We start from the raw sequence: 20,434 nt of genomic DNA, 5'->3' as shown, positions 1-20,434 counted from the left end.
CTGAAAGGGAGCAGTGATAACTCGAGAAGTTCAGAAGGAAACTATTCGAAATCAAATTCTGATACAGATGTGAATGTTGTTATTACGTTACTGTAAGGGCAGTTCGGTTAGGAATGTAAGGGAAGGGCAAGCAACTGACAAATTAACACACTGTCAATACTTTCTTCAGACCAGAATAGTTACATACTGATACACCATTCTCTCGTACGTTGTAGATCTTATTAATAAAGAAAATATTTAATGAGTGAACCGGAAAATGTAAATATATAATAGTGTTACAAGAATTCATTGCTCTCCTATTGCGAAATATAACATATAACTCTTAGGATCTTGCGCACGAATTACACCGGGTTGCGTTACAGGCCCGTGGTGAGATAAGGAAATACTGACACGTGAATCATTCTAGCGACTTTAAGGGCTGAAAATTGGAAAACAATCTGACATAAGCAACTTTGAGAAAGGGCTGATAGGGCCTGGAGCTTGAGAACGAGCAGGAACAGCGAATCTGTTCGACTGCTCGCGTGCTACTGCCGTGAGCGTGTAGGGTAAGTGGTTGAAGGACGATGAAACCACAGGTAGGCGACAAGGCGTTCACGCCCCATCACAGAACGCATAGGTCGGAAGCGAGCTAACTTTGACAGATCTGGCGAAAGAGTGCAGTGCTGATGCTACGGGGCTCCTGCGCAGACACAGTTGAAAGGAAACGCAAAGTGGATACAACCAATGCAGGCGTTTGTGGACACTAAGTGGTCCTACTTCGAAGGCGACGCTCCACTAATTCATTAACATTAGTGAGCACATAATCTGCAAAATCGCTCCAATTTCTCTTGTTTCATAACTATCTCCGGATGTGCAGTAAAGAGAAATTCTTTTGCCGCTGAATATATCGATTTTTATTTAAACTTATCGCTGCATAAAATTATTGGCTGAACAGCAGTCGAGCACTACAACGATATATTGCATATAGTCCTTGAGACGAATGACCATTGTTGACAGTGCAGTGGCTCAGGTTACTCGCGTATAAAGTCCAGAACCGTAACGTGCTGATCGTGTATGTGTGCATAAATGTATCTGCAGTAACTGGTCGTAATACCTAAACTCTAAAAATTGAAAAGAACTCTTTGGTACCTCGCCTGCCGAAATACAGTGGCGAAACAAACCATTGTGGCCACACGCTTATGTGCCCTACGTCGAAACCATCCGCAAAGTTTTGGTATTTTTTGACTTCGTGCCTCTCTGGTAGAATCGCTGGTTGTGTAGAATCTATTTGCCAGGGAGGTTTGTGGTGCGATTGTGGTCCGCGAGGCTGCGTTTGACGGGCAGCGACGGGAGTCTTGAGTTAGCAGCGGCAAGAGGAAGATGGCGGGCGGGGTCCCGTACTGGGAGCAGCCCGGTTATGGGCCGGAAAACGAGTTGGCCGCACCTGGATTGATAGCGCGACTTAGTTGTAGTTGAGAGCCACTGTTTGGAAAGCTGTAATTTCGAAAGGAGCTCCCTTTTTGCATGCAAGAGTTTTGCGGTTGCAGAATACTGGTGCTGCCCATAGGACACCGGGTGTTAAAGCAATGCTTGGAGGTCTGTGCAGCCGTTACTATGCTGTCGTTGCACCCTGGTTCCGTTTACACAAGAGGACTGGAGGACTCAAATGACATTAAGTTACTCAATTATTGAGTGCTTGCCCAATTATGTGTTTTAGTTGTTCGTCTTGCAATACTGTAGCTGAGTCTGCCCTTGTGGATTGCCTTAGTTCCACTATTTCGTGACTGGTGATATGATTGTTTTAACTGTTCATGTTACAAGGTTGTCACTGAGTTTGCCCTAGTCGGGGCCATTATTCTGTATGCATGGAGGGAGGGGGGGGGACCAGTGGTTACGTTTTATGTTTCGTGTCTAATGATGCCAATTTAATGATGTGTGTAACGTATTGCCAGGAAGTGTGGGCAAGACTGACATGTGAAATAAAAGATGATTGCAAGATTACGGCTCTGTAAACGCACTGAGGTAGCAGCGGACAACTTCTATCGCTACAGGTTTGTTCTTGAGTTAAGTAATCACCTTTTCTAATTGAACAATTCATATCTGTTAATTTGGCGTCCATCTGAAGGAGTTTTGCACGTAAACTTGTTTTTTAATTGTTCGGTACTCTTGTACAATAGATGAGCAAAATTTAAATTGTATCACGAGAAAAACTGATGGGTACAAGACCTGTCACAAGGGGCCCCGCCGTAATTTGTTGTTGTGTATTTCAAGTGCTTCTGCTAAATTTGATTTATCTGAATACAGTTTTCAGCTTCGAATTGCTCTAAGTTTGTTATTATAAATTTGTTTAAGGGTTACTACAAGCATCTTTAAAGTAGCATTCGGATTTTTAATTTTTTATCACAGATATTTATCGAACCTAAGTTGAAACTTTTAATTTATGTTACAATTGCTTTGGGCTCAAATTTGACGCTACTATATCACCGTAATTTTACGCATGACATTGAATCAATGTAAACATTATCAATTTAGAGTAAGCCTTGTATCGGTCACCCCTTAAAACGACAAAAAAATAAAAGAAGTAGAACAAAGTATTTTTAATAAATTTCGAGTGAGAGCTAGTTGTTAATAAATCCGTTTTTACAGATGCACTCCTCAACAGCAACTACCGTACCAGCTTAATAGAATATTGGTCCGCCTTCGCAATGCAATCCAGCAGATTTTTAGGGTCATGGATTAGACAAAACCTTGGTGGAGTTCCAGACGTATGTGGCACCAGATATCTACCCAAAGGTCACGCTATTCCCAGAAGTTATGGGAGAGTTGTTTGTGGACACACAGCTGGCGCCTATAGCGCCTCGGATGTGTTGCATCGGGTTCAGATCAGGCGAGAGTCTGGTGGCCAAGACTGAGTTCACTACCAGGCTTCTCAAACCCTTCTAGCACGATTCCGGCCTTGTGAAACAACAGTTATCCTTCTTTAAGACGCCAATGCCGCGTGTGAATATACAAAGCATTGGACTACAGATTCAATTCCCGGCTGCAAGTACAAGTTTTCAAAATTCTTATTTAGTGCATCTGGCAGAGAACGAAGTCCGGCTCATCTGGCGTGTCGCAGTTGGAATTTAGGGCACGCAGTGAGTGCTAGTGTTGGAGAAGACAGGGCGCCACACGCAGCGCATAGCCACACCGAGCCGAGCCGAAAGCGAGGAGTGCAAACAGTACGGCGTGACAGCACACAATACGTCCATGCGTGAGCCATGCAATACAGTTCCAAACATGTAACACATGAGCACAGCCACTCCATAGCATCCTATTGCAGATGGAAAATGCAAGGTGGGGAAAACTGACAGACAGTTGACATCTCCGGTTAAAGAGGGAAAGTGGCCTGCTGCGATGATGTTATGTCCGGCTTAAAAACCCCCATTCCAGAAACATCACTTTCAGCGCCTGGTCATCCCGTTCTCATCTATGATTTCGACGACATGAAAGTCTCGCTTGTTACAGGGTAACGTATTAGGTGAAGTGTGATGCCTTCCATGCAGCTCATGTCAAGACATCGCCTTCGACCCAGAAGTCAACTAGCTGTGATGGGACAGAGCCACTCCAACCTGCCACAGCTGTTTGCTCACATCCGTGGCTGAGAGCAGTTACAGGGGAGAGGCGTACCAAGTGAATGACATCTGCTGTCTTTAATATGTTGGACGAGGTACCTGAGTACAGCATCCCTGGCTCTATGCGGTACCGCCTTCGTGGCCCTACATAGTGTTGCAAATTATGGTCCGAGGCTTCTATCCTCACAACACTTACCATTTGTGGTATAACGTTCGTACACATTTGAGGACGCATCCGTCTTGGATAGTCCTGGGGGATGCCACAATCACCATTGGTGAACTGCTGTAGGCATGTGCCTGCGGACTGCCGTCCAACTACCTGCACGACGCCGATGTTGGATACTGACTTGCAGCAAGGCATGCTGCTTCTAGAGTGTAGGATCCACATTCCTCACCGCACACAAGTGCGTGGCTCAGTTCGCCTTTCACCATGCCAGAAACGAACAAAAATATACTTCTAGACAACGCTGTTTAATTGACGCTATCGGGCGCATGAAACACACTCTCACCAGCTCCATAACCCCGATTTCCTGCTCTTGTAGCGCCATAATCTAACCTACTCAACTTCCACGCCTACTAAAATCATGAGCCGCGTGGGGTAACCATGCGATCTCAGGCGCCTTGTCACGGTTCGCAACGCTGTCCCGTCAGAGGTTCGAGTCCTCCCTCGGGCATGGGTGTGTGTGTTGCCCTTAGCTTAAGTTAGTTTAAGTTAGATTAAGTAGTGTGTAAGCTTAGGGACTGACGGCCTCAGTATTTTGGTTCCATAGAACTTACAACCATTAAAATCATGAACGCAAAGGGTGACCACTACAAAATCATGAAAGGTTGCAAGTGGTTTGCAATAATGTTCATGTAGTCCAAAGCTATTACAGTGCTCTCGACTAGTTCCACAGGTCCCATTGAGACCCTTGTGAATATTTCCAATTCCATAATACTGGATGCATCTGGCCTGCATCCGTGACGTGGTGCATATTTCGAACATTTGTTCACCCGAACAACGAAGCATCCGGACACGAAGTCCATCCGGTGAAACAAATTTCCATTGATCCACGATCCAATCTTGATATGCTCTCGTCCACTGCAGTCATAATTGACACCGTCGTTGGGTCAGCATGAAATCTAGTTTCCCCCATTCCGCAATGTACGTTTTCAGGCCATGGACCACACCTACGTATGTCTGCGGATTTCGCTCGTATCGTCACTAGAACGAATTCCCATTCATCTCTGCTCTCTACAGCATCATGTACCCAGCGTTCTGTGTACAGTGGACATTATTTGTTGGGTCATTAGTGTATCTTAGAAAGGTTTCCTTTCTTTTAAGACCACTATTTTGGATTACTAGTGTTCGGACTCATTTCATTATTTGCACACAAATCGAAACAGATAAAGTTACCATTTACTTTTATAAATTTAAGTATCAGTCCTGTGAACATTCCTGAAAAATCAATGTGCTAATTGTTTGATTGAAGGCAGAGGGAAAATGAGGCAGACACAAAGGCGTTGGTATTGTCAAAGTTTTGTTTTTGACGTATTAAAGCTTACCCATAGACAATATTAACGTACATTTTGTAAAACATAAATGAAACGCAGCTTATACAGGTACTACATATTCAGATTTTTCTTTTATGTACTAAGTTCCAGAGGCTTTGCTTCATCATTAGGTTGCCAGCAACTGGCCACAAAACCTATGATGTCGAAACCCCTGCAGTCCTCTGCATCTTCGTGCTGTAATCCTCTCAAGGGCATGCATTTGAGCTTTACACACTCATTGTTTACAAATTTTAACAGCGATGTTGTAAGATTTCTTCCTCTTGTAACGATGAATCATGTCGAGAAATAACAGAAGTCTACAGTAAAGACTATTTGCAGAATTTCAGGATTTATGGAGCTTTATAGTTATGAGTGTGTGTCTTCCGAAATTTTTTTCTACGAGAAATACTTCGTTTTCGATTAAAATTCATCTGAAGGAGGCGTATTCCTCCATTTTCAACAACTGTTATGAAATGGTGAACTGAATCCACACGTGGACATAAATCACTTTCTCCGGTCGCAGATTCGGATTCTGCCTCGGGCATGGATGTGTGTGATGTCCTTATATTAGTTGGGTTTAAGTAGTTCTAAGTTCTAGGGGACTGATGATCTCAGATGTTAAGTCCCATAGTGCTCAGAGCCATTAATTCCCCTGTTCCTGTTTCAGAGTTATTCGTATTATTAGCATTTCTTCAGCTTAAAGGATGCTTAGCACTGTCCATATATCCATAATTTGATTCTGATTGCCACTCCATAAATAATATTTATGAATGAGCTATTCGACAGGCGCTACCTCCACAGGAACGCGACAATACCCCTCTACTAGTGCAGCCTTTCCCATAATCACAAAATTCTCGTTGTACAACTCGTCAAAACCAACCATGAACCCTGCCGTATCTATGAATAACTTGGTATTATGACTAGGTGCAGCCACGTCTTAGTTCGAAGTAACGCAAGCGCGGGAGGAACAGGAGATTAGTGTTTAACGTCCCGTCGAAAACGAGGTCTTTAGAGACGGAGCACAAACTCGGATTAGGTAAGGATGGGGAAGGAAAACGGCCGTGCACCTTTCAAAGGAACCATCCCGACATTTTCCTTTAGCGATTTAGATAAATCACGGAAGATCTAAACGTCAGCAGGCAGGACGCGGGTCTGAACCGTCGTCCTCCCGATTGCGAGTCCAGTGTGCTAACCACTGCGCTACAAGCAAGCATGGAAAGTAACCGGAGAAAATGTCTTTTCAGGAGTCTAAAAAATACAAGAATAGCTTAATTTACATAAAAATACATGATCAAAAGGTAACTGAAACAGAAATTAATGGCCACACAACTTATTTCCTTCATTATCTGAATCAGCCTTTCAAACAGAAGAGCAGACGACCAAACATATCGTTTCCAGCAATGGCTTATAGCTCTGCCCTGACTGGTAATGTACGGCGAGAAAAGAAACTGTGTACTGTGCTCTGGTGCGCAGCAATCAGTCAGTAGTTATGCATCCTAGTGCAAAATCCGATTTATTGGCAACATTTCAGATGACCTTGAAAAACATTAAAACTCTCGCAGGTGGAGACCTGCATTTTACAACATCGATACCATATCAAAATTTTATTCAGTAGTAAAGAAAAACTGCAATCATTGGCACATAGTTCTGTGTATGGCATCACATACAAGCAGTGTGAAAAAATATGTCTTCGTCAGTCAGGCAGAGCTGTGACAATGAGGTTTTCGGAATATGAGAGAAGCTGGCATTAAGGACGAACGGTTCAACTTTTTCTGAACATCTTTTAACAAAACTCCATCCACATGACGTAGAATGTGAAGCTTTACATTCTGTTAAGAAAAGCAGAAAGATGAACCTACTGGTAATACTAGAAGTAAACATAAGTATGACACAGAATAACAGCTTAGTATTTATTGATCAGCCTCTGTTTCATTTTTCCACTTTGTTAAATCAAGTTCCAATTACCAGATTCAGATTCCAAATTCATCTTCTTTTCCATCATTTGTTAAATGTTTCTAGTATGGTACACCTTATTAGCAGCTAAGGGCGTATTTTACTTTATTACCAGTTTCGCTATTCCACATACATGAAGTGAAAGTATCGGCACTGCAATAAGTACGGAGTAAGGAGCGAGCTGTTGGTTCCCACTGTGGCTAGCAGAGGCGATTGACCATTTGGCGCCTTCAGAGCCAATGGGATCAGGTACCGAGGCATCAATCACTTGTGACGTCAGCAGAGAGATACGTACGGAAAGTATACTTATTCTGACGCGAATAAAGTAATTGTTACTAATAAATATTTGCTAACCCAAGCTGCGTTTTGCCACTAAGAGATTAGAAGGAGTCCACGCGTCATAAATATTACCTTTCCGTAATTTTAAAATGCCAGGAAATGTTGATATAAATAAATAAATGAATAATTTTGGCATATGCGCAGATGTACTGTCTTACACGCACTGTACCATACGCTCTAATTACAGACTGTGCACTGTAGTCTTCAGTTGTCGACAGGGTGCCTTTCGATCTAGTCATGTGGTACACCATGCTCTCTTACCATTAGTAGTTGGCTTACAATCAGTGTGCACAAGTTCATTGTACAGTGTTTCTTAAATAACCGCACCACAATGGCATCCCTTCTAAAAAAAAATTATTTGGTCAAAGAATTTCTTCCCGCTTCATTACGTAAAACACAGACAGTAGGATTGTATTTTCAGAATCCGGCAGCGCTGCTACTGCTCTGCAACAGGAAATAAAACTACGAGAGCATCTCCACATAACAGATAGGAAGAATTCCTACGCGGCGGCTCACTAAGTCAATTCAACGACGGACTGGCTTAATTATCGCAAAACTCGGGCGGGAAAGCGTGGCCAGTTGTACTGTACGTCCCTTGTACCACCGTCTACGGAATCACCGGCTAAACTAAGACATTTCTGGAGGTTTAGTACGAGTGGGGGGTTCTTGCAATTTCCACGTAAAAACTTTGTTATCTCGCCATTTCTTCGTTTTGGTTAATCAAATTATTTATATGTGAGAATAAATGAAACGTTTTGCAATGTAAACACTCTACATAAATTTTATATTTTCTGTACAAATAACATCCGTGTAAGTTTACATCATTTTTATCTGTGTTTCAATCATTCAGTTATCACCTGAAGATGGCCTAAGAAGCCGAAAGCATCTTCGGAACCAAATACAGTAGAGCGTCGATTATCCGAACGTCGGTCAACCGAACGACCGCTTAACCGAACTGTGTACTCGCTCGCACCTGTTACTCTCCCACCCTACCTTCCATCATCCCCCTCACTCCCAAACCAAGTTTCCCACAGTAGTCGCCGCACTGGGCCACCGCTGGCGGAACATTGCTTCTAATGGGGCCTTCACAAGGCGCTGCTCACCGGCCAAGCCGCCAGTCGCTGTGTTTCAGCAATCAGCACACTTCTGTCGGCTTGGCACTGGCAGTAGAAGTAGCGGCAGTATCAAAGCTGTTCACAGCAACAGCTGCACCAGCTTAGAGTTGAGGCGTGCCGCTCCGCGCAGTTTGAAGGATTGCGCGCCCCCAAGAAGAGCTTCTCACGGTGCAAACAGTCACCTTCTGTTCTCTGTTACGACCGCTTGTGTGCTGCTACGTGAAGAAGTTTAATAAACTGTGCCGCATACTATATATTCCTACTGAAGTTGCCTTTGTATGTTACTTTGTAATACTAAAAGAGATGTCTGTTTTTATGAATAAATTTACTGTACAGTACTTCGTTTTGGCAAATAAACATGTACAGATCGATTACCCGAACACACCAGTTTTCCGGACACCCATGTCCCCAAATTACTTCGGATAATCGACGCTCTACTGTAAATATAATTTTGCATAACATTAGGATGTCTCGTCCTTTTTAATATAATTATCAAGCTCTGCCAAGCACCGAAGTAAAGTTCACTTCTTATTAAGAAGACTATGTACTCACCGGTACTAGGAAACGTCGCACCTCGGCGAGAGCGTACGCGATGCGTGCGTGCGCCTCTGCCGGCGGGGCGAACGCCGTGATCTCGACGTGCAGATCGTCGCTCAGGTGAGAGAACTTGGGGTCGCCCGAGCACCGCAGTTCCTCCTCCTGCAACACAGCGTGTGAAGGTACAGATCTAGGCCGCATATACGAATAAGGTTTGCTTTTGGTATTTACCTTCATTCGTTACTATTGAGTACTTATTATTGGCTGGGTATGTATTTATTCCAGTCTTCCATCATTCCATCTCATCCTACTCGTTCTCTTAGCCCATCTTCTCTTCCCAACCGTAACTGCCCACCTTCTTCACTTCCCCCTCTCTGTCCTTCACCTCGTATCCCTCTCTCTGTAAACCTGCTCCTCCCCCACTCTCTGTCCTTCTCGGCCTCCGCCCCCACCCCTTTGCTCTCTGCTCCTCCCCCTATATGTGTCTTCCCTCATCCTTCTCTGTCCAGCCCCCGCACTCCAATAGAAAGTTATTGACTCATACTTCCATAATATTTCTTTCCATACACGAGGGTTATTCGGAAAGTAAGGAATGAGCGGTGGCGAAATGGAAAGCAATGAAAATCTGATGAAGCCTTGCACAGATGCGTAGGGTACTGCATCTAGTACACCTGTCGATCGCATCATGTCGCTCTTTTTAGTTCTGAGGTCACAGTGAGAACGTAAAGATGGCTAGAAATTAGCGTCTCCCGCCAAGTATGAGGGCCTGGCGAAAGAGTTCGCCTGAAGCTATGCAATCCACTTAACATAACTGCCATGCGGTTTGTTCTACACGACAATTCTCAGCCGCTCTCTGCAGGGGCAATGAAGATACTCCTGCAGCGTTTTGGATTGGAAGTGTTTGATCCACACAATACAGCCTGTAATTGGCTACCTCTGAGGTTCATCTCTGCTCAAATGAACCGCTGTCTATGAAGACAATATTTTGACACAGACAAGGAGCTGCAATCCAGAGTAGAATATTGACGAAAAGCACTGTCTTCTACTAACAACTGTATCGAAAAGTTGGTACAACGCTACGACAGATGACTAAGCCTGAGCGTCAACTGTGTAGAGAAGCCGCTGGAAGATGTAGCTAACCGTTGCAAATAAAACAGTTTTGATTTTCACTGTGGTTTCCATTTTGTGACCCATCATTCCTTACCTTCCGAATAGCCCTACTGGTAACAGTCATGTGTGGGTTTCTTGACTGGCACACGTCCACTCAAGAGTAACATCACAGTAGCTGAGACAGGTGCTTTACTTTGATTTAGAGTTGATCCGGAAATTGTTAATTTACTTGCAGATGAGGGCAATGCTACCGTTGTTTTGTACAAGCGGGATTGTGTTGAAAAAATGCAGTGTTTACTGCCTGATTCAGCGCATGGCAAGATTGGTGAAGACCCCACAAAAAGTGTTGACAGAAAGACTAACAATCTCCTGATGAAAAGTTCCTTATCGCAGGAGAATATCAAGGGTCTTAATCCTTATCGTGCTGGTCCCTCTAGGTTATACGCCACCCTGAGGTCCACAAAGTAGCGATTCCTCTTCGCGCGACTGTAGCATTGGTGTTCCGACATATCTTGTAGCAGGACTGCTTGCTACTCCGTTGAGCCCTATAGTAGGTCGGCGTGAGTACCACACTAAGAACTCAGCGTATTTCTTATGTCGATTAGAGGGAACGCTTTTGAATGACTCTAATATTTGGTAAGTCTTAATGTAGTCTCTCTTCTCGTCGTGTTTCTCTGTCATATTCGTTATGGTTGACTGAAGTTAAGTTTGGTGAAGAATTAACGTTCCTACTGAGACATGTGTTGACTTCCACTTACTTCATATTCAATAATCGGGACTACGAGCAAAAGCGATGGAGTAGCAGTGGGATGCCCGTTGTCACCTGTTATTGCCAGTTTGTTTATAGAAGATTTCGAGGGACGTGCTTTGGAGTCAGCGGCTTTGAAATTTGTGTCTTTTTCAGGTACGTAGGCGATAGTGTTGTTGTTTAGCCTCATAGCAGTGAGAATTTGAACGACTTTTTAGAAAATCTGAATTCAATCCACGCGAATATTTGTTTCATGAAGGAGATGGGAAATGATGGCTGTCTTCCCTCCCTTGATGGGTCAAGATGGTAGATGGTATCTTGGAACATGCCCTGTATAGGAAGCAAACTCATACTGACTTGTGTCTGGAGGGTGATAGTTTTTACCATCCATCTCAATGTGAAGTGGTACCTCCTACCTTGGTTCACAGGACCCATGTCATCTCAGGTCCTGAGCGTTTGTCAGCTGTGTTACTCTATCTCGAAGTCACCGTTCGTCAGAATGGTTATAGAGACAGCCAGATCAGACGTGCGCTGCGCTGTCGATCCACTGTGCACCGAGTAAGTGACGATAACACCGATGTGGAACCAAACAGTACGGCCATTTTGCCTTACTCAGGGAGCATATCGAACAAAATTAGTCGTATTTAGCGGAATATAAAGTGAAGTGTTTTTTCGACTATTATTTAAGATCAGGCTTCTTTCAGGTTCCGAGAGGGATGCTCGTGATTTGCGTGAGGCGAGTGCCTACCGTATTTCTTGCAGATGTGGCATGCCATATATTGGCCAGACTATCAGAACTATGGAGGACCGGAGTATTGAGCGTATGTGGCTGTAACGCTTACAACAGACGAGCAAATCCGCAGTTACATTGTCTTGCCACCGGTCATCCTACACAATATAACAGCACGGAGATTCTGGCACACCATTCCAGCTAGTGAGATAGCGTTATTGAAGAAGCTATTGAAATCAAATCAGCAAGTCGTCGTGTAAACAGATATGGTGTTTTTTGTTTAAATTATGCATGGAAATCTGCACTCTGCCGTCTCAAAAAACAGAAGGACAGAGTTGATGCTACCTCAGCTGTTGATTATTAATTTCACTGTCGATAACTTCTGACGTCGGTCGTCTTTGGTTTGCGAAGGAACTAGTGTTCATAGTGTATGCGAGTGTTACCTTTCCGGCGTTTCTCTGAAGATCGAGGTTCTAAGTTCCCTTAAAAAGCGCTTAATTTCTGCTGTTTTGCCTTGAAAATGGCGGGGTGTGCTCCTGTCAAACATCGGTGGTTGTCGACATCGTCACCCGGCTGCATTCCCTAAGTTACTTGAACGCAGTATACACAAGGAGAGACTCAGGTCTCACAAGGAACGTGATGCGCGGCTTGTGTATTGGTTTTCTTGCGCAAAGACATTTATTTTAACGTGTGCACCGCACCGTCTGAACTGTGCAAAGGCAGTGGATGATCTCTGATAATTTTCGCGGCGGCAATGGAGCAAATCGATGGGTCACTGTTGAAACAATACGGGCGCACGATATCAAATCCGAGCATTTCGTGGACATTGCTTTTGTGTGCCTCGGTCTTGATCTGTGTCGTATTACTCAGTCAAATGAAACTGTTTGGCCGGTGCCATGGAGTAGGACATTGTATACAGAGAGAAGTGTACTCATGAAATACGCCAGTCCCAAGCATTTCACATTGTGCACATCCTGTAATTGCAATCCCACTACGTCAAGCTCATGACCCCGGCTGCGACATTACAGGAGTCTTATAATCAACCGAGCGAGGTGGCGCAGTGGTTAGCACACTGGACTCGCATTCGGGAGGACGACGGTTCAATCCCGTCTCCGGCCATCCTGATTTAGGTTTTCCGTGATTTCCCTAAATCGTTTCAGGCACATGCCGGGATGGTTCCTTTGAAAGGGCACGGCCGATTTCCTTCCCAATCCTTCCCTAACCCGAGCTTGCGCTCCGTCTCTAATGACCTCGTTGTCGACGGGACGTTAAACACTAACCACCACCACCACCATCTTATAATCACCTGCAAAAGGTGTACAACCGGTCTCGAGATTATTTTGAACACGAAATTGCCAAATGTCAGCAACGAGATTCATCATCTGCATACTGTCTAGAAATACTATAGCGAGGTGAGGTGCAACAATAGCGAATATTTTCGAAAAATATTGTTAAACGCGAGACTATCAAGAGTCTTAATCCTTGTTGTGCTGTTCCCCCTGGGTTAGGATCTGGCTCTCAGTCGTTAAAGTAATGTAGTACATGGTTTCTCTTCAAAATAAAATGTTTTTCCAGTCATAACATTACAATTAGTCGACCTACGACAACATTGTCACTGTAACAGCACCAACAAGTAAATGCGTTTGCTCCACATACCTCCCAACAGTTATTCATAAAATAGTGGTCACACAAGCCCCATACATTCAGTGTGTTTACCATGATTCTCGTGTGGTGGACAAATAGTTTTCTGAAGTGAGTATATACGGAAACCGTCATCATACGGCGTGTGTGCGAACCTGTCACAAGTGTGCTTTGTTATGATTGGCCGCCCGGTATTCGAATTCTACAGCCAGTGTACACGCGTTTCGGTCTGGTTTCTTTAGAATATTTTGCGAGTCGCATGGATTTAACACATCAGTGTATTTCAAGTATCTGAGTTCATTCCTTCGTGCAACCATACCTATTATTCCATCATGTGAACAAAATACACGTGAGGCAACTATACTTAATGCCAGAAAATAACGTTTATTTAATTGTCTTGATCCTGGTATTAGCACATTTAAGTAAAGGTAGAGGGAGAGTATCTGAGTACAGTTTTATTGCATTTAGGCTGGACAGCAAATTGAATTTTATTCCATTAGCACAGAATACCAGATGTGGAATTAATTACTCTCAACTAATACACTTACGTTCATTCTGTGTAGTATAAAGGGATTAGGTCATCACTTGAAAACGTGGCTGGCTACACTGTCGAAATTTAGCTCGATCATTTCCGTTGTGCTATTAAGGGCAGCGTCGAAAAGCTGATTAGCGCGGTCTGCGTGGCTGTGGCAATCCGCACTTTCGACATAATAAAGGTCAGCCATTGCAGCTTCCCAACCAAATGATTGGTACAGCGTCCGAGGGTATCATATCTACCGGGCGGCCAGTACCTTCTGTAGCCGGACTTTAGTTGGGGATTATGGTGACGACAATGCTGGTTTCTCGGTATGACAGTACGTGTCATTTCTTTGGCAGTAACATCTGAGAATGGAGTATGGTGGTGTGTTGCGAGGGGACGTGGAGAGAATCTTGAGCAAAACAAATTCGCATTAATTACTGTGAATACATAAAGTGACATAAGTCATATTAGATAAGTAATTCACTGGAAATAAGGCAGTAACAATCTATGTAGGAAAATCGTCGAATACATGAGCCTTAAGTGTTTATCATTAATAATCATTCACATTTGAAGACAAATGATAATTCTGCTACTCGGTGTTTGATTAAACTTCAATAATTTTCAATGGAAGCGTTCCTTAGTGACACATAGTACAGTTTTGTATATCCAATGACGAGTGTGAGTACAGATTGAAGTACTGATAAGTTGAAATTGTTGTCCTGTAAAGAATGACTTGAATTACAAAAGTTGCACGTTAATTATTATATACTAGTATACCTGTCTAACTTCTACAGCACCTCATAGAAACAGTGTCCCTCCATGTGGAGATGCCTGTATGGTCGTATGAGACAAAGAGCTATTCAGACGGTAGTGTAATTACTGGCAGGGTCTCGCAAGTCGGACAGGTCCTGGTTGATGAGCCAGACATCCCACAGCGCTCCATCTTACAACGCCCTACCCTTCGTCTTGTCACATTCTTAGGAATTGCGAGATAAGTTCGACTGCTGAGGGAAACCAACACATCTAGAAGGTAAGAAGAAAGACTGGGTTTAATGTTCCGTCGACATTGAGATCATTAGAGGCAGAATGCAAGTAGTGGAAGATTATTCAGAAAATAAAAAAAAAAACGTGATCCCACAAGTTTGGGGGATAGCGATTGGAGACCACCCCAATATGGAAAGCTTGATAACGGCAAAATGATAATGAGGAAACTTCGGGATTTCATAGTACATAATAAACGAAAAAAATGAGAACCGCCGGCCGCGGTGGCCATGCGGTTCTAGGCGCTGCAGTCCGGAACCGCGGGACTGCTACGGTCGCAGGTTCGAATCCTGCCTCGGGCATGGATGTGTGTGATGTCCTTAGGTTAGTTAGGTTTAAGTAGTTCTAAGTTCTAGGGGACTGATGACCTAAGATGTTAAGTCCCATAGTGCTCAGAGCCATTTGAACCATTTTTGAATGAGAACCAGTTATACGATTTGGAACATAGAATATTCGTAGTTTATACGGCGGTTTCCAGGACGTCACCGAAAAACTTTGAGGGATGGCAGACCGCACAAAGACGATCACATTTTGTTCAGGAACAAATACATATTGATCTCCCGTTTATGAGTTTTGCGCAGTGCTCTGACGTGCACTGCCACAAAGCGACCTGTTGCTCAGCTCCCAGTGAGGCTGTTATTCCGTGGATTTGTACCAGTCCTGTCACTCAGACCGTGCATCTTCGGTGTTAAGCATCCTGTTAGTCCTGAATTCTGGTTTTCTTGCTATTAGTACTCAAAATCGAGCTGTACCGTAGTCTTAATAGAGAATATAGTGATATTCTCGTCGACGGAATCTGGAAGACGTTATGTTCACAGAACCACTGACGAAAAATGACAAAAAGAAAAACAGATACAAAAAAGTGAACCGCTCTACACATCCACATCCTCCACCTCCTTTCCTACCGCAACTTCCAGCACCTAACCCTCCTGGATGATGAGCTTAGACATGACATCTACCCTTCCTACCAAACTCTAATCTCACTTTCCTACTCCTACTCCTCAGGGCTCCCTCTCCCCTTCCCTTCCCTTCCCTCCCCCTGAGCGGTTTTCCTCCTTCCTACACCCCCTGCCTTTCCCATACCCCCCCCCCCCCATGTCTGTCTCTGCATCCCTTCTGCCTTGTCTTACCTCTTCATCTCCTGCCCCACCGGTCTCTTGCCCCCAATTTTACTCTTACTTCTTCCCCAGCCACCCCCCTCCCACCACCCCCATATCACACCTTCCTCCACTCTTTTTTTTCCCTCCTCTCCGGCCACCCGTCACTTGGCATGTCACTCCCAGTGATTTTTTATTCTTCGTGAGTGCTCTGTCGTTTCCAGTGGTTTATTGAGTGTCAGGCTCTGTGTGCTTTTTATACTGTGGCCCACTTTTAACTTGTGTTTGACTCCAGTGTATTTTAAGTGCCCCACGAATTGGCAGCTGTGTCCTTTTAACTTTATGTCGACTTTTTAACTGTCCCCCAGTGCATGTCCTCATGTTAATGTGAATTTTAACTTCCATTATCTCCATTATCTATATTGTTATGTCCCCCTTTTTCCCCTTTTTATGTTTGAGTTCCTCTTTTAATGTATTTCTGTAAAGCCTCTCAGCTGAAGAGCGGAGAACTGTGCCACTGCCAGCCATCACCCGGACATATGAGGGAGGGGCATGAAATTATGCTAAAGAAAAAAAAAGAAAACAAAAAAGTGAACGAGGATAGCGTCTTCGGCTAGTAATCAAAACGTCCTGGGTCCTGGGTTCGGATCTTGACACTGCTTGAATTTTGAATAAAAATCATCAGCGATGGCGGAAGAAGTCACTCTCGTTCACCCAGTCCATTTGTGAAAGAGACTTGCCATTTTGGTGGTGAACTGCGCCTAAAAGTCGGAATAATCATCAATGATCAAGTGCATGAGAATGCAGAATGCAATAGGGACCAATGCATTGAAGACACATCTTGTGTATCCACAGGACATGTGGCCTGTAATTGAAAAAGCTTTCATGATGATATCTCCATTGCTAAAAGATTTTGGACTAGTCTCCCATTAGGATCTCGAAGATGGGACTGCCAAGGAGGGGGGTGGGGGGGGGGGCGATGACCATGAGGAAAAGATTGAATAACCAATGAAAGGAAACGTTTTAAGAGTCGGAATGTGGAATGTCAGAACTCTGAACATGGTGGGGAAGCTAGAAATTGTGGAAAAGGCAATGCTAAGGCTCAGTCTAGATATAGTGGGGATCAGTGAAGTGAAATGAAAAAAGAATAAGGATTTCTGGTCAATGAGTAAAGGGTATTATCAACAGCAGCAGAAAATAGTATAACGGGAATAGTAATCATTATGGATAGGAAGGTAGGACAGACAGTAACTGCGAACAGTTCAGTGATAGGTTGGTTCTCAATAGGTTACGCAGGAAACCAATACCAACAACAGTAGGTCAGGTACACGTTCCGACGCCGCAAGCAGAAGAAAAGATATAGAAGGAACATGAGGACACTGAAAGGTTAATTCAGTATCTAAATGGAGATGGTCATGGTTGTAGGAGGAAGATTAGAAGAAAGGGCTACAGGGGAATATGGGCTTGTCACTAGGTATGAGAGAGGAGAAAGACTAGTTCAGTTCTGCAATAAATATCAGATAGTAATAGCAAAAATAGCAGACACTCCGTACAAGAACCAAAAGGCGAAGAGGTATACTCGGAAAAACCCAGAGGCACCAGAGGATGCCAGTCGGTTTACATATGGTCAGACAGAGATTCCGAAATCACATGTTGCATTTTAATGTTCACCGAGGTGCAAGATACAGACTCAGATATGAGTTTAGTAATGATGAAGAATAGACTGAAGTTTAAGAGAATCGTACAAAAGGATCAGTGTGGAAGGTTGTGGGATACGAAAGTATTGAGGAATGAAGAGATATACTTGAAGTTCTCTGAGACTATAGATATTGCAATAACGAAAACTCGGTGGGAGTTTTTACGAACAAATGGACATTTATAAAGAGCGCAGCCAGAGATGATGGAGAAAAAAACATAGATACAAGGAAGTTAATTGAAGAAGTCAGGAGTAAGAGAAGAAATAGTTCAGTTAATCGCCGAAAGGCGGATGTACAGAAATATTCAAGGAAAGACTAGGATACAGCAATATAATCCCTTAGGATTGAAATAAATAGAAAGTGCAGAGCAGCCAAGCCAAAATAGCAGCAGGAAAGAAGTGAAAACATCGAAAAAGGAATGGGGGTTGGGAGGACTGACTAAGCATATAGAAAAGTGAAAGGAACTTTCGGCGATAAATATAGCTGTGACATCAAGGCACGTTGGAGGCCGACGACCATTCTATAAATATGCATAGATCTGTAGTTAATATGTCTAGGACGCAAAAAAGTCATACAGCAAGTGAACAATGACTTAAATGATCACAATGTGTGTGTGACGCGTTTTGGAAGTGTTCCATCTTCAAAAATCCTAGTACAAAGTTAGCACAAGAAGAAGAACGCTACCAGTTGTGTACGTAAACTGGGATGGCAGACTACCTTCGGTGAAATTGAAAGCAAGGGTGGTGACTATAAGCGTGCAATGGGGGTTCCACAGTTAAATCCAGAAAAGGGGGTGTATACGTGGAAAGAGTACAATTAAGCCCTGTATGAGGGAGGACTTGTCTCGTGACACGACAAAAGACGAAACTGTAGTTGTTATGGAAGACATTGATGATCTAGTACTAGAGTCAGAATTTAATAGAACTCTGAAAGACTTGAGATCAAATTAAAAAGAAGGAGTTTCTAAAATATTTGGGGGAAATGCCATATAATCGACTATTCAAGCTAGTATGTAGGATGTATGAGACTGGCGACGTACCATGACCTTTTCGGAAAAATATCATACACACAAGTCCGAAGTAGTGACAGGTAAGGGCGAGAATATCGCACAATTAGTTTAACAGCTCATGCATCACAACTGCTGAGAAAATAATATACAGCAGAATGGAAGAGAAAATTTCGGATCCGTTTGGATGACTATTAGTTTGGCGTTAGGAAAGCCAAAGGCATCAGAGAGGTAGTAGCGATGATGCGCTTGACAACTGAAGCAAGACTGTAGAATAACAATATACGGTCATATGGTAAGTCACAATATTAAATGAAAAGATTGGTGAATTACAGTGTTCACCAGAACCAAGAGGGAACAGAGAGATTGGTTGAATGAGAACGAGGAGCTGGGATTAAAGAAGGTGTAAGACTGTTCAACCTGTAAGTGGAAGAAACAACGACGGAAATAAATGAAAGGTTCGAAGATCGGTTTATAATTCACAGTGGAAGATCATCGAAATAAATTAGAGATTTTTGAGAACGTACGTTTGGAGCAGAGTATTGTATGATAGCGAATCATTGAGATTGGAAGAACTGGAACATAAGAGATTCGAAGCGTTTGAGATGTGATTCTATGTAAGAAAGTTGAAAATTAATAAGGACACTCTTCAAGAAATCGGTGAGGAAAGGGACATCTTGAGGACACTGATAAGATGAAGAGAAAGATGATGGGACATCTCTTAAGATATCAGGGAATAGCATGCATGGTACTAGAGATGCTGTAGGGGAAGACAGAGATTGGTATACATCCGACCAATAATTGAGGACGCAGGGTGCAAAGGCTACTCTGGAAAGAATGTACGAGGTGCATTCAAGTTCTAAGGCCTCCGATTTATTTTCTACTGGAAAGAGATAGAAACATGCGCATTGTTTTAAAATGAGGCCGCGTTCATTGTCAGTGCATCCCAGAGATGGCAGCACCGTACGGCAGATGGAATTTTACCGCCAGCGGCGAGAATGAGAACTGTTTTAAATACTTAAAATGGCGAGTTTTTCCTTACTTGCACAGCGTGCAATCGTTCGTTTTCTGAATTTGCGTGGTGTGAAACCAATTGAAATTCATCGACAGTTGAAGGAGACATGTGGTGATGGAGTTGTGGATGTTTCGAAAGTGCGTTCATGGGTGCGACAGTTTAATGAAGGCAGAACATCATGTGAACATCAAACAGAAACAACCTCGGGCTCGCACAAGCCGGTCTGACGACATGATCGAGAAAGTGGAGAGAATTGTTTTGTGGGATCGCCGAATGACTGTTGAACAGATCGCCTCCAGAGCTGGCATTTCTGTGGGTTCTGTGCACACAATCCTGCATGACGACCTGAAAATGCAAAAAGTGTCATCCAGGTGGGTGCCACGAATGCTGACGGACGACCACATGGCTGCCCGTGTGGCATGTTGCCAAGCAATGTTGACGCACAACGACAGCATGAATGGGACTTTCTTTTCGTCAGTTGTGACAATGGATGGGACGTGGATGCCATTTTTCAATCCAGAAACAAAGCGCCAGTCAGCTCAATGGAAGCACACAGATTCACCGCCACCAAAAAAATTTCGGGTAACCGCCAGTGCTGAAAAAATGATGGTGTTCATGTTCTGGTACAGCGAGGGCGTAATCCTTACCCATTGCGTTTCAAAGGGTACTACGGTAACAGATGCATCCTGCGAAAATGTTTTGAAGAACAAATTCCTTCCTGCACTGCAACAAAAACGTCTAGGAAGGGCTGCGCGTGTG

The 20,434-nt window shown here is 43.6% G+C and overlaps 1 protein-coding gene across 1 annotated transcript in view; it reads right to left on the bottom strand.

The window, feature by feature from the left end:
• LOC126417044 (KH domain-containing, RNA-binding, signal transduction-associated protein 2-like) overlaps window positions 1–20,434 on the bottom strand; it is a 552,290-nt gene that overhangs the window by 79,040 nt on the left and 452,816 nt on the right. The window contains exon 3 of the mRNA XM_050084935.1: window positions 9,086–9,232. Coding sequence (XP_049940892.1) covers window positions 9,086–9,232 — 147 coding nt within the window. The remainder of the gene's footprint in view (window positions 1–9,085; window positions 9,233–20,434) is intronic.

The sequence above is a fragment of the Schistocerca serialis genome, chromosome 8 (assembly GCF_023864345.2).
Source record: "Schistocerca serialis cubense isolate TAMUIC-IGC-003099 chromosome 8, iqSchSeri2.2, whole genome shotgun sequence".
Classification (NCBI taxonomy): Eukaryota; Metazoa; Arthropoda; class Insecta; order Orthoptera; family Acrididae; genus Schistocerca; species Schistocerca serialis.
The sequence above is the reverse complement of the archived record's forward strand: the minus strand, read 5'-3'. Positions and strand labels throughout refer to the sequence as shown.